Genomic DNA, 13,814 nt, shown 5'->3' on the forward strand with positions numbered 1-13,814 from the left:
AAACCGCTTTCGGTTTTTGCTCATTGGGACCTTTGATGGTGGGATTGGGATCAGGCTAACCAACTATAGCAATGCGTGACCAAAGAAATTGCTACCAATTGGGGAGCTAGACAACGGGCCCAACAAATTTAGGGTACTGCACATGGAGAAACTACAAATGCTCTTTCAGATGAGCTAGCGCCATAGCCAGACCCCAGTCCTAGCAGGCAGAAGCCAATAGCAAAGACCCAGGTCCTAGCAAGCAGAAGAAAATATCAGAGGAGAATGAAAACCGCATCACCTCCATGGAACCACTTTTGCTCACCAACCCTGCAAGGGCTCTCACCCACTAGGCTACTAAATAGCAAGAAGCTTGAGTTTCTTGAACATAAACTTGTACCATATGCATCTGGATGTCTTAGAAGCCTCCTCAGGACTCTTGGTTTTCAAGCAATGCAAGTATATATGACAACACAAATTAGCAATCAACCCACTAGTTCTTTTATTTACTGCAACATAGATGCATGTTTTCTTGTTAACACAGCATACAAGCCATTGACTTGTAGTTCAGATGACATCACCCAAACACTCTCATATGAGAGGTTGGGTGTAAAAAGTTTCAAAGGTTCATATTTGTACCACCTGCTACTTGTTATTGTATCTCGGTCCTCCGACCAAAAAGAAAAAGGGAAAAAAGAAAAGGAAAGAAGTTTAAGCAGCTGCATCAGCACAGGAAGGAACCACCTTGTGGACATAGACAGGGTCTCCCACTTTGATGATCTTTCCTTTTCCTTCAGTGGAGTCCATGCACACCAAATTTTGTCCAAAGTAGACCTGCCAAAAAAAATAAAATCATTTAGAATCTAAATTTTAATAAATCTTTCAAGTGAATGAAATAAAAACATATGGAAGTTTTTATATTTGAGTCTCACCTTGCCATGCTGTTTCTTAGTTGGACGCAGAACTTTATCCGACCGGAATTTCACAAGAGTTTCAGTTGGCTCAGAGCTTCCGATCGCAGTTTCTTGATTAATTGTGGGCACCTAAAAAAAAAATTATCAGCAAATTCTCATTTATTATACAACCACAATGAAGCTTATAAATCTTAGCATTAAATACATTATTGGTCCTCAAAGTATGCATTGAGTCATTTTGATCCTTGACACTTCAAAATGTGTCAATTCGATCATCAACTTGTCTAATTTGTGTTTAAATAGTCCCCATACAACGAAGGGCTGCACACACATCTAGATGGAACAAATGGATAAATTATTCATCCAGGTATGAACTAATCCAACTGAACATTTATGATGTGTATATATATATATGGTGATACACTAATATGCTAAAGAAAATATGTCAGTTATATCTTGCAGAGGGCATCAGGATAGCTTTTTCACCTTGCAGCGGCTGCATAACCTGACACTATGAAATGTGAACTTGTTTATCATGATCTCCTTCCATAGGTCTTCAGCAAATGGTTCACAACCATCAACAAAGATACTGTGACATTCATGTGAAATTTTTTAAAATTATGACCATAAAAAGTAGTCCATGATCCATATTTGCATATGAAGACGACCAAGAGAGAAAAGGGAAAACAAACAGAATGCACCTGAATTCCTTTTCTTGTATCCCTTTTTGTTGCTAACAAGTTGTATCAACCTTTTACAATGCATTCAATTGACAGGAAAGGAAAGGAAAGGAAAACAAAAATAAATTTCCTTATGTATGTGTTTAATTGTTACAAGAAAATGTAAGTCCCACCATAACTGACCAAATCCTTTAAAAAGTTCAAGATTATGCATCGTGGGAAAGTTTTACATTGTTTTTTACATAAACTTTCCAGTAAATGAAACAATTAATGGGATAATAAATCATTTCTATTTTCTTTTCCTTCCCTTTCCTTCAATCCATTTTTCTCAAGAAACATTTTTCCGTACAGTATTCCTGACAATTGAACGAAATTGGCTGTATTTCATGAGAAGCCTACTTAATGCATTCAAGCAAAGTGTTATGCATGCTGTTGGAAACAAAATGCTTTCAATAAAGTATTGAGATATGGTCCAAACATATACTTGGGTCTGAAACGGTTGATTGATATAGGTTCCTTGAGAAGCGTATTCAGAGCATTCAACGATCCCTGTAAAAAAAATAAAACAACAGGATTCAAGTTTGAGATTTTACTCAACAACAAAATTACTTAAGTTATATTTGATAACATTTACAAGTTTTTTTTTTTTTTTCCTCACAAAAAGAAAAAAAAAAACATTATACATGTTCATATATGTTAATAATTTGCTTCAGGACTGCCACGTTGAAGTTTTCTTTGATTAGTTTCAGTCAATGACTAGAATTTGTTTTTCCAGTCAATAAGTCCTATTCTTTAGGATATTGTTAGTGTTATCAGAAATCTTGGTTGTTACCGTAATTTTTGGGATTCATTATCTTTTCAGTTCAGATATTCTTACTATAAATGTAATGCACCAAAATGAATGAAGATAATTCCTTTTTGCTGCATCATATCAGCTTTTATCATTCTCTGCTTTTATTCTTTCATTTCATTCAATTTCTATTCTTCATTTTCTCTGTTTTTCTTCTCTTCTCAAAAACTAACAATTGGTATCAATGCATCATTTTTACGGGACCCGTGAGTATCCATGGAAGCAAAAACTGATTTCCCCAATTTTTCTCAAGCTACTCCACATATTTTTGATGGAGAAAATTACCAACTTTGGGCTGTTAGAATGGAAACTTATCTGGAGGCTTTGGATCTATGGGAAGCCATTGAAGAAGATTACGAAGTTGCTCCACTGCCAAACAATCCGACGGTAGCTCAGATGAAAAGCCACAAAGAGAAGAAGACCAGAAAATCAAAGGCCAAAACAGCGTTGTTTGTTGATGTTTCAACAACAATTCTCACGAAGATCATGAATCTCAAATCAGCAAAAGAAATCTGGGAGCATCTGAAAACGGAATATGCAGGAGATGAAAGAATACGGGGAATGCAAGCGCTCAATCTAATAAGGGGATTTGAGCTGCAAAAGATGAAAGATGCTGAGACACTCAAAGAATATTCAGACAGATTGCTTGGCATTGCCAACAAGGTAAGGCTTCTTGGCACTAAATTTGATGATTCAAGAATTGTTGACAAAATTCTTGTTGTGGTGCCTGAAAAATGTGAAGCCTCAATAACCACCTTGGAAAATACTAAAGATCTGTCCAAGGTCACCTTGGCAGAACTATTGAATGCTTTGCAGGCTCAAGAACAAAGGAGACTTATGAGACAAGAATGTACCGTAGAAGGAGCCTTGTCAGTCAAACACCAACAGGAAAGTTCTAGGAGTAGTTCAAGCAGTCGCACTCGAAACAAAGGTGGAAGCTCAAGGAGAAATTTCCCGCCTTGTGAACTCTGTGGCAAAATGGGTCATTCTCCATTCAAGTGTTGGAAGAGGCCTAATGCAAAGTGTAGCAAGTGCAATCAGCTTGGACATGAAGCTGTGATTTGCAAAAGCAAATCTCAGAAACCAGAGGAAGAAGTCCATGTAGCTGATCAAGATGAAGAAGATCAGATGTTTGTGGCAACGTGTTTCTCTACAAAGGTCTCCTCATAAAGTTGGCTCATTGACAGTGGTTGTACAAACCATATGACCTTTGACAAAACTCTTTTTAAGGAGTTAAAGGCTTCTGCAATGACTAAAGTCAGGATAGGGAATGGTGGTTATATCGCTGCAAAAGGAAAAGGAACCATTGCAATGACAACCAGTTCAGGTACAAAAACTATTTCAGATGTTCTTTATATACCCGATATTGATCAAAATCTACTGAGTGTTGGCCAGTTAATTGAAAAAGGATTTAAGGTGTCCTTTGAAGACTTGTATTGTCACATCTACGATGCTGCTGGAAAGGAGATTTTACGTGTCAAAATGAAAGGGAAAAGCTTCTTATTTGATCCTACGGAGGAGGAGCACACAGCTTATTCCACCAATGTCAACATCACTGAAGTCTGGCACAAAAGGCTTGGGCATTGTCATCTTTAACAAATGCTCAAGATGAAAAAAGATGAAGTGACAAGAGGATTACCAGTTCTGGTTGATCACTTGCCAAATTGTCATGCTTGTCAATTTGGTAAACAAAGTAGGAAACCATTTCCTAAATCATCCTGGAGAGCAACACAAAAGTTGCAACTAGTTCATACAGATGTCGGAGGACCTCAAACAACACCATCTCTTCAAGGTAGCTGGTATTACATTCTTTTCATTAATGATTTTACAAGAATGTGTTGGATTTATTTCCTAAAGTTCAAGTCTGAAGTTGCTGGAGTATTCTGGAAGTTTAAAAAAATGGTGGAAAATTTAAGCGGTTGCAAAATTCAAATCTTAAGGTCTGATAATGGAAAAGAGTACACTTCTGCAGAATGTAACCTGTTTTGTGATGAAGCTGGCATAGAACATCAGCTTACTGCTCCTTACACTCCACAGCAAAATAGAGTGAGTGAAAGGAAGAACAGATATGTCATGGAGATGGCTAGATGCATGCTGCATGAGAAGGGGTTGCCAAAAAGTTTTTGGGCAGAGGCAGCCAATACAGGAATATTTCTGCAAAATCGGCTTCCAAGTGTAGCCGTTGAAGACAAAACTCCATTTGAAGCTTGGTATGAGTATATACCTTCACTAAGTTTTCTTAAAGTATTTGGTTGTTTGTGTTTTGTCCATGTTCCACAGGTTAAGAGAGACAAGCTTGACAAAAAAGCAATTCCAGGTATCTTTGTTGGCTATAGCACAATTTCTAAAGCCTACAAAGTATATCATCCTCAAACAAGAAAAATGGTGATAACTAGAGATGTTCACTTCAATGAGGATGAGCAATGGGACTGGGAAAATTCACAAGAAACTAACAGACCTTCAGAAGAATTTAGAAGCAATTCTTTTGAGGAGGAGACAACAGACCAGTGGGAAAATAAATTGGTAGATGATCCACCAATTAGAGGAACGAGATCACTTTCAGACATCTATCAAAGATGTAATGTAGCATTATGTGAACCTGCTGATCATGAAGAAGCTCGTAAAGGCCCGAAGTGGAAGAAAGCAATGGAGGAGAAGATGTCAGTGATTCACAAAAACAAAACCTGAGAATTAGTCAACAAACCAAAAGGCAGAAGGATCATTGGAGTAAAGTGGGTGTACCGAACGAAGCTAAATGCTGATAACTCCATCAACAAACACAAAGCAAGGCTCGTCGTCAAGGGCTATGCTCAAATTTTTGGTGTTGATTATTCTGAAACATTTGATCCTGTTGCTAGACTAGACACTATCAGGTTGTTGTTAGCCTTATCAGCACAAAAAGGCTGGAATGTGTTTCAGCTAGATGTCAAATCAGCTTTTCTAAATGGTGTTTTACAAGAAGAAATTTATGTGGAACAACCATAAGGTTTTGTTGTGCAAGGTGAAGAGGATATGGTCTATTTGCTCAAAAAGGCTCTTTACGGCCTAAAGCAAGCTCCAAAAGCTTGGTACAACAGGATTGATGAACATTTGCCAAGCTTAGGCTTTACAAAAAGCTTATCTGAAGCTACTCTTTATGTTAAACAAAAGGGTTATGTTCTTATTGTATCTCTTTATGTTGATGACCTTTTGGTAGCAGGAAATAATGCACAGATGATTGAGGAGTTTAAACAAGAGATGATGCAGGTCTTTGAGATGACAGATCTTGGTCTTATGACTTAGTTTCTTGGCTTGGAGGTTCAGCAAAGCCAAAATGAAGTTTTCATCTGTCAGAAGAAGTATGCAAAGGAAATTTTGAAGAAATTTCAGATGGAGGAGTGCAAAGCAATAAACACACCAATGGGTCAAAAAGAGAAGCTGAGCAAAGAAGATGGTGCTAGTAAAGTTGATGAAGGCTATTACAGAAGTTTGATTGGTTGCTTGATGTATCTTACAGCAACAAGACCTGATATTCTATTTGCTGTAAGTCTCTTATCTCATTTTATGTATTGTGCTAGTGAAGTGCATTTAAGAGCAGCAAAAAGAGTCTTAAGGTTTATTAAGGGCAGTCTTGATTGTGGTGTCAAGTTTGAGAAGAGTCAGAACTTCAAGTTGAGTGGTTTTTCAGATAGTGATTGGGGTGGTTCTGTTGATGACATGAAAAGTACCTCAGGATACTCTTTCAACCTAGGCTCAGGTGTTTTTTCATGGTGTTCAAAGAAACAAGAGATTGTAGCGCAATCCACTGCAGAAGCAGAGTTTATTGCAGCAACTGCAGCAGCAAACCAAGCCCTATGGCTAAGGAAAGTTCTATCTGATTTACACATGGTGCAAAATGAAGGTACTGAGATTTTTGTTGATAATCAAGCAGCAATTGCAATTTCACGAAATCCAGTATTTCACGGAAAAACAAAACACTTCAACATCAAGCTCTACTTCTTGAGGGAAGTGCAACAAACTGGAAAAGTGAAACTTGCTTACTGCAAGTTTGAAGATCAGCTGGCAGATTTGTTCACAAAGCCACTTCCAGTTGGCAAGTTCGAGTTACTAAGGAAGATGATTGGAATTTGCAGTGCCTAAAGCAAGGAGGAGTGTTAATAATTTGCTTCAGGACTGCCACGTTGAAGTTTTCTTTGATTAGTTTCAGTCAATAACTAGAATTTGTTTTTCTAGTCAATAAGTCCTATTCTTTAGGATATTGTTAGTGTTATCAGAAATCTTGGTTGTTACCGTAATTTTTGGGATTCATTATCTTTTCAGTTCAGATATTCTTACTATAAATGTAATGCACGAGAATGAATGAAGATAATTCCTTTTTGCTGCATCATATCAGCTTTTATCATTTCCTGCTTTTATTCTTTCATTTCATTCAATTTCTATTCTTCATTTTCTCTGTTTTTCTTCTCTTCTCAAAAACTAACAATATATAACTTTACTAACCTGGGATATCAGGAGGAATGGAAACTGGTCAGAAAACATAACTTTGTATCCGTGAGCATACTCACGGTTGACAGGCCTGGTCTCCGTTACTGCATAATGAATAAACCAGCCAAGTTAGTTTTATTATTTCTCTGTTTCGGGCATCTTGTTACTAGAACATTCTATCAGAAAAGATAGAAGTCAGCTACTAGAGTTCCATTATAGCAATTCAAATACTATGGAAATCCAACTCAAGGAGATATGAGCCTGATATAATATTGCTATGATCATTTTTACATTTGAAGATTGGTAGAACTACTGGATAAAGGCTGAGAACTTTCCAGGGTGAGGAAGAGAATTTAGGTTCTAATATGCTAAACTTCAAGTTAGGAAAAAGTCAGAAATAGTTCATGCTGGAGATTTTATGAAAATTTCTCCACTACATGAATTTACAATAATAATTTTTTCTTTTTGGGAAAAAAAAAATGCTTTGGAACTTTCGTTAAAAGAAAGAAAAAAAAGGCGTTATAGTTTCTATATTGCAGATTTAAATCAGCCTGTCCAGTAACTAGCTATTTCTAAGCAACAAATAGGACCTAGATTGATTTTTCATACATACTGAAATGCATAATGTTCTATGAACATTTTTAAATTGAGCAATACCTTCATTAAAACGCACTAGCCGACTGGGCTTTGCAAGAAAATTGGAGAACCATTTTGATGCTTCAGTTCCCTCATCAAATGCAGAGCCAGACCACTCCCAGACCGAGACACCATCAGAAATTTCACGAGGTTTAGTCAAGGGAACCTTTAGCTCATCCATACCAGGAGCCCTTATCACTGTAAAAGAATGTGAATTATTAGTCACGATAAAATCACATCTACGAAGCTACTTTGAATCAAGATGTATGTCTAAAAAAAGAAAAAGAAAATTTAAATTTAAATTTCCAAACTGAAAAGACAAATATTGGAAGACATTTATGGACCAAAAAATGAAGTAAACATATGGTTGTCTAGAATCCTAAAAAAAAACTAGCAGGGCATCGGAGGTCACATGACTATGCTTGTTGACACTCTAATTGACAGGAAAGCAGAGATTGAGTAATGATTTTACCTAAATATGAGCTCTTAGTAGGTTGCCAACCCTCAGAGAATGCCTCACTTGGCAGCTCTACTTGGACCAGAGCAAGCTTTGGTTCAACTCGTTGTGTAATTGCCCTACCTTTGGAATTCACAACTAACCATTGTCGATCCCACCGAAATCCTGTATTTTCCAAACATAGAAGAAACTGAATTATGTTTGCAAATGGAAACACTGTAAGTTATTTTTTGGCCATAACAGTTACCAAGTGTTTCGTGTCAATTGAATCTTAAAAAAGAAAAAAAAATAACTTAAACAGAATACAGATATTCTTTGATTCAGTTGGCAACCTTTGTCTCAATTCCTCAATTTATGATGGCAACACCACATATCATATAACAATATATTAACAAAGAAGTAAAATCACCAATTTCATTTATGAAGAACCACCATGAGAAATTCTATTGGTTATAAGATTCTGATTTGCTACTGTATAAACATAAGCATCTCAAACTTGAGCAAAATTCTAGTCGTTGTATCTCTAAGTTTTTAAAGAAAGGTATGGGATTTGAGGGTTGTGCAGCTAAGCTAACCCAACTTTCTAATCCATTACCATACTTCTGAAAGCAATAATAATAATAATAAATATGAGCAAATTGTATTGACCTCCCCTAAGTTTTGGAGCAATTAAGGTGCACTCTACACTTCTGACATAATTATGCCGACCTCCCTCATTGTTAAATTTGCATTGCACTTAACCCCAATTGCTGTTAGTTAGCCATTAATCAATTAGACAGAACTGTTAATTTTGTATTAGCATACCTATTTTGCCTTTGAAGTAACTGAATATATCGATTAGACAGTGGCCCCTGGGGTGTCTCGATTGAGACATTGGGTGACTCGAACTTTAAGCCTTAAATCTTTACCACTCGGCCAACCCCTCATTCAAGTAATTACGATAAAATCCAGGAATTAACCCAAAGTTGCAACAATAAAATCAAACAAACATAGAAAATCAAAAAACCTTCTCATCCCCCACCTGTCCTCCCCTCCTCAACAAGTGGCGGAGCCAAGAAATTAAATCAGATGGGGCACTTATTAATCACAACATTAAAAAATTTTACAAAAATATTTCACATAAATTTTTATGATTTATTTCAAGAAAGATATATATAAATATATATATATATATATATATATATATATATTATTTGTAACTAATATATCATGGACAATATAAAAAAAAAAAAAGTCATGGATATAAGTTTTAAAATAAATTATATAATGATAAAATATTTTTTTATACAAAATTTCAGTAAAAATTCAATATAATAGTCATACTACGTCATCATTGACTTGTGATATCACCAACCAATAATAAAGAAACACATAGAGGATGAATCCCACATGTCAGATGTAACTAACAATTCAATAAATTTCATATTTTCATTGATTTTAATTATAATTGCATGTTAATAATGATGGACATCACCATTATATTGAAATTTTCATTAATAATAATATAATTTATCGTAATAGCTTTATTTTCAATAAAAAAACAACCATTATTATTCTCATAATTTTAAAAATGTCATTGATATTTCAATCTAAATAATATTTTATAATTTTTTTATTTAAAATTTTTTCTTTATATTTGCAACAAAAAAAAATAAAAAATTCCAAAACCAGGGGGGTCACGTGACCCCCTGGAGCAGCTGTGGCTCCGCCACTTTCCTCAACCCACTGCAAACAAAGAGTGAGTTAGAGGGAGAGAGAGAGAGAGAGAGGAGTAGACAGCAAATACCCTTATTTGTCATAAGGGTATTTCCGTCATTTTACATTTAAGCTAAATTTTTTTAAAAAACGTGTTTGGTTTGTGTTTATCAGTGTTTTTAAAGGCTCAAGGCGCACTAAGGCGCTGAAGGTCTCTCGGGGCCTAGGCGCAAGGCGAGGCGTGAGCTTTATTGAAATAAGGCGCACAGTCTTCGTAAAAATAGAAAAATTAATATAGACTAAAATAATTAATTCATAAATAAAAATTATTATGATTATATGATTATACAATTAATTCAAAAAATAAAAATAATTAATTATTATGATTATAACAATTTCAGTATAATGAATGTAATGTATCTAATTTATTTATTTCAGTATAATCTATTTATGTAAGAGTCGCACCCTCAAAAGGTGTGCCCAATCTTTCAAAAGGCGTGCCATCAAAAGGCGCGCCATCAAAAGGCGCGCCCATGTTGTCGTCAAGCGCCGAGCGGCGCATGATGCGCGTATCTGCCTTGGTTATTTAACCAAGACGGATGCTGAGACTGAGGCAGAGACAAAACCTGCTAAAAAATCTCTGAGAGATAAACTTTGTAATACTCTGTAACACTCTGTTGCCCAGGCTGAAACCGCTGAACACTTTCATTCGGAAATACTCTGTAACCAACCCTTTCTCTGAAACACTCTGCAACCCATAACATGGACTCTTCTTCCCGTCCAGCTACCCAGAACATGGCCTCCTCGTCCCGTGGTCTGCTCACTCTCTTTCCCGACCTCAACGAGTCAACAAGAGAGATAACTGGTGTGGTGGCCAGTGAACCTCAACCAAGCGCCCCAGGTTTTACTCCGTTGAACTTTCCTATGCGGTCTGTGGAGCAAAATATGGCAGGGCAAACGGATGTTGAAGCCAATCAGTATACATTGAAGTCATGTGTGGAAACCATGACTGCGGTCACAAACTTGTCGCACCGGCTGCAGAGTAGGACAAATGAGGTGCAGCATTTAAACGCTCAACTGGCTCTGCTCCAGCGCATGTATAAGGATGCGCGAGCAGAGATAAGTGTGCTAAAGGCGGAAAACAAGGAGCTGAAGCGGAAGGCCACCGTGATGTTCCGATTTGGAGGTCCGCCATATGCTGCAGTGGAGGAGCAAGGGGGAGTGAATGTGCTTGGTGGATTAGGAAGCACAGAGGCAGCACCGTCAAGGACCGCCCAGGACGGAGGCAAAAAGAAGAAACCGGCGGCAGAGTAGGTCGGTGGGTGGCCGTCGGCAGAAAAGAAAACAAATCAGTTGTGGTGGTGATGGTGATCTTGTGTGGTTTTTTTTTGTCTTTTTTGTTTTTTTTTGTCTTTTTTGTTTTTTTTTTTTTGTTTTTTTTTTTTTTGTGGTTGTGGTGTAAAATGTGGATCGGGGTGAATCCCGGAGATGAATAAAATATGGTTTGTTGTGCAAATTGGAAAATGGTTTTGGGTTTTTTTTTATTTTATTAATATAGCACAATTTTTAACATAAGTAAATATTTAATATGTATATTATTAATTTTTTTTTAATAAGAAGAGAAGAGAAGAAGAAAAAAAATCATTAATTTTTTTAATATATATAGTATTTTATTTATTTCTTAAATTTTAAAATTTTTTTTATAAATATTTTTATTTTGAAACATATATATAATTTATTTTAAAACATATATATAATTTATAAAGGTATATATATAATATATAAATAAAAACATATCATATATATAAATATAATTTATAAAAACATAAATAAAAATATATAATAAAAATAAAAAATAAAAAATAAAAAGTTATAATAATATAATATAAATTATAATTTATACTATACATATATCTATACATATATATAGAAACAGAGTCGAAGAGAGAGAGAGAAGAGAGAAACAGGCAAAGTGAGAGAGAGAGAAGGCGAAGGCGAAGGTCGATGGAGGTCGTCGGAGCTCGTCGAAGGTCGATCGAAGCTCGTCGGAGGTCGATCGAAGCTCGAAGGTTGTCAATCGACTGTCGAAGCTTCAAACTCGACTGGTTAGGGCAAACTCGACTGGTCGGAGCTTCAAACCCAGCTGATATGGTACATGAGTTCTGATCCTCTGTGATTTTATGCCATTCGAAAGCTTCATCTGAGTCGAATCTGAGTCGTTCGATCTGATCTACAGATTAAACGCTCAGTCGCGCCTAGGCGAGGGCCTTGCGCCTCTCTCGCCTGGCTCAAGGCACGGCTAAGGCGCTCGTCTGGCTCAAGCCGCCTCGCCTGGTACCTGTACAGGCGCAGATGGTGCGCCTCGACTCGCCTTGCGCCTAGGCGTGCGCCTAGGCGCGACTTTGACAACACTGGTGTTTATAGAGTAATTTTTGAGATAAAAAGTATGAAAAATTGTTTGGTTTGTCTTTTTTCAGAAATGGTTTTAGAAAATTATTTTTGGGAGAGAATTTTAAAAAAAGTGATTGATTTGATGTGTGAGAGAGAGAGAGTGATTTTGGAAAGTAGATAACCAAACAAAATTTTGAAATTTTTTTGGGAAAAATTTGTTTGGTTTGATTACTCTTGAAAAATGGGGAAGTCAGTGCAATTATATAAAAACTAAGGGGCTATCTGTAATTTTGTCATACTTCAAGGAGGTCACCGTGATTTATTATTATTATTTTTCATTATGTGCTATCTGTAATCTAAGCACGTGTTCACTCGATTCAACCCATTGATTCATCCCCAAACCCGCAAAAAAAATAAAAAATAAAATCATAAAAAACAAATGAATAAATAATCACAAGTATAAAATCATGCAAGAGAGCTTAACGTTAACTCCAACAATATATATATACATGAAAAATTAAAACTCAAAAAAAAAAAAAAAAAAAAAGAAGAAGAAGAAGAAATTTCACTTCAGGTAATTTTGAAAAATAATTGTAAATAATGGGTAAACTTTATAAATATTAATAATTAAAAACATAAAATTTTTCATGAATACGTAATAAATTTCTAAAATTAATTCGTAATTTTCCTAAAAAAATGAAGAGATTGAAGAAGAGAGTTTTGTTGTGTTACCAGTGGAAGAGAGGGGTGCTTCAGAAACAGAGATTCCACGGCATGATTTGATCGGGTATATGAAGATTGATTTCACCTTAGCTGCTTCTGAACCCATTCTTCTCTCTTTTTCTCTCCAAATTGTTTTTTATAACTCTCTCTCAAATTTCACTTCACTATGCTCTCAGTTCATCATCTTTGGTAAATTTATAGGGCAAAATGTTTTTGTGCTTTGTGTTGACACCTGGGAATTATATATTTCTCCACTTGGATGTATTCATGCAACAAATGCCAATATGAGGAATAAAAGTGGATTACGTAAATGAAAAATATAAAAAATGATATATAAATTCACTTTTTATATCTATTTTATAGATTTAGTGATTTGTTAGAAAAATAATTAGTTGAGAATTAAATAAAATTTAATTATTAATTAATTATTTTCTTGACACATCATTACAATCTAATTTTTAAGCCTGATTAGCAATGCTCAAAAATATAATTAAAAAATTATTGAGAATTTCAAGATTGGAAATATAAATTATTTACATGAACTATTAATGCTAAGTAATTTTCATAAAAAGAACTTTAGAACCATTGATTAAAAAAAATAAAATAATGATGGACACAAATATACTTGAATTTTATTTGAAAATTATATATTATTTTGTTTTCTAGGTCGGAATTATATATTATTGTTGAAAAATAAAATTTGGGAACATGAAAAATTGAAGAAAGTGTTATAAGCGTGTTTCTATAAAATTTTCTATTCTCTCTACAAAAAATAAAAAAAAAAAGAAAGAAAAGATTTTAGATGGATGAGATTTGGAGGGAAAAAAATTGTAAAGAAGGGGTTTGACAACTAAAGAACTTATCATTCAAGAAATGTCAAGATGAAATATCACGAAAGTCAAATATTTTAAATTTTGAAGTCATTAAAAATTTGTCTCATACTTAATTTTAAGGTTGTAAAATTAGTCGAGATGCGCATAAATTGATTGGGTGCTCTGTGTGTGAGATTTGCATTATAAAAAATT

At 35.1% G+C, this 13,814-nt stretch overlaps 1 protein-coding gene across 1 annotated transcript; it reads right to left on the reverse strand.

Moving 5' to 3' along the window:
* Positions 1-457: 457 nt before the first annotated feature.
* Positions 458-13,577, reverse strand: LOC114291304 (uncharacterized). Its single transcript, XM_028235364.2, has 8 exons — positions 12,799-13,577; positions 7,996-8,145; positions 7,545-7,721; positions 6,903-6,991; positions 2,058-2,122; positions 1,380-1,482; positions 912-1,022; positions 458-813 (listed from the first exon to the last, which is right to left on the reverse strand). The coding sequence occupies exons 1-8, from the start codon at positions 12,893-12,895 to the stop codon at positions 691-693; spliced, it is 915 nt and encodes a 304-aa protein (XP_028091165.1). The 5' UTR covers positions 12,896-13,577; the 3' UTR covers positions 458-690.
* Positions 13,578-13,814: the final 237 nt, after the last annotated feature.

This window comes from Camellia sinensis, chromosome 9 (assembly GCF_055761805.1).
Source record: "Camellia sinensis isolate YWXY chromosome 9, ASM5576180v1, whole genome shotgun sequence".
In the NCBI taxonomy this organism is placed as follows: domain Eukaryota; kingdom Viridiplantae; phylum Streptophyta; class Magnoliopsida; order Ericales; family Theaceae; genus Camellia; species Camellia sinensis.

Coding starts and splice junctions, on each gene's coding strand:
- LOC114291304 (XM_028235364.2), bottom strand. CDS start 12,895: ATGGGTTCAGAAGCAGCTAAGGTGAAATCAATCTTCATATACCCGATC. Junction 7,722..7,995: donor TACTAAGAGCTCATATTTAG/GTAAAATCATTA, acceptor ATTCTTTTACAG/TGATAAGGGCTCCTGGTATG. Junction 1,023..1,379: donor GGTTATGCAGCCGCTGCAAG/GTGAAAAAGCTA, acceptor TTTTTTTTTTAG/GTGCCCACAATTAATCAAGA.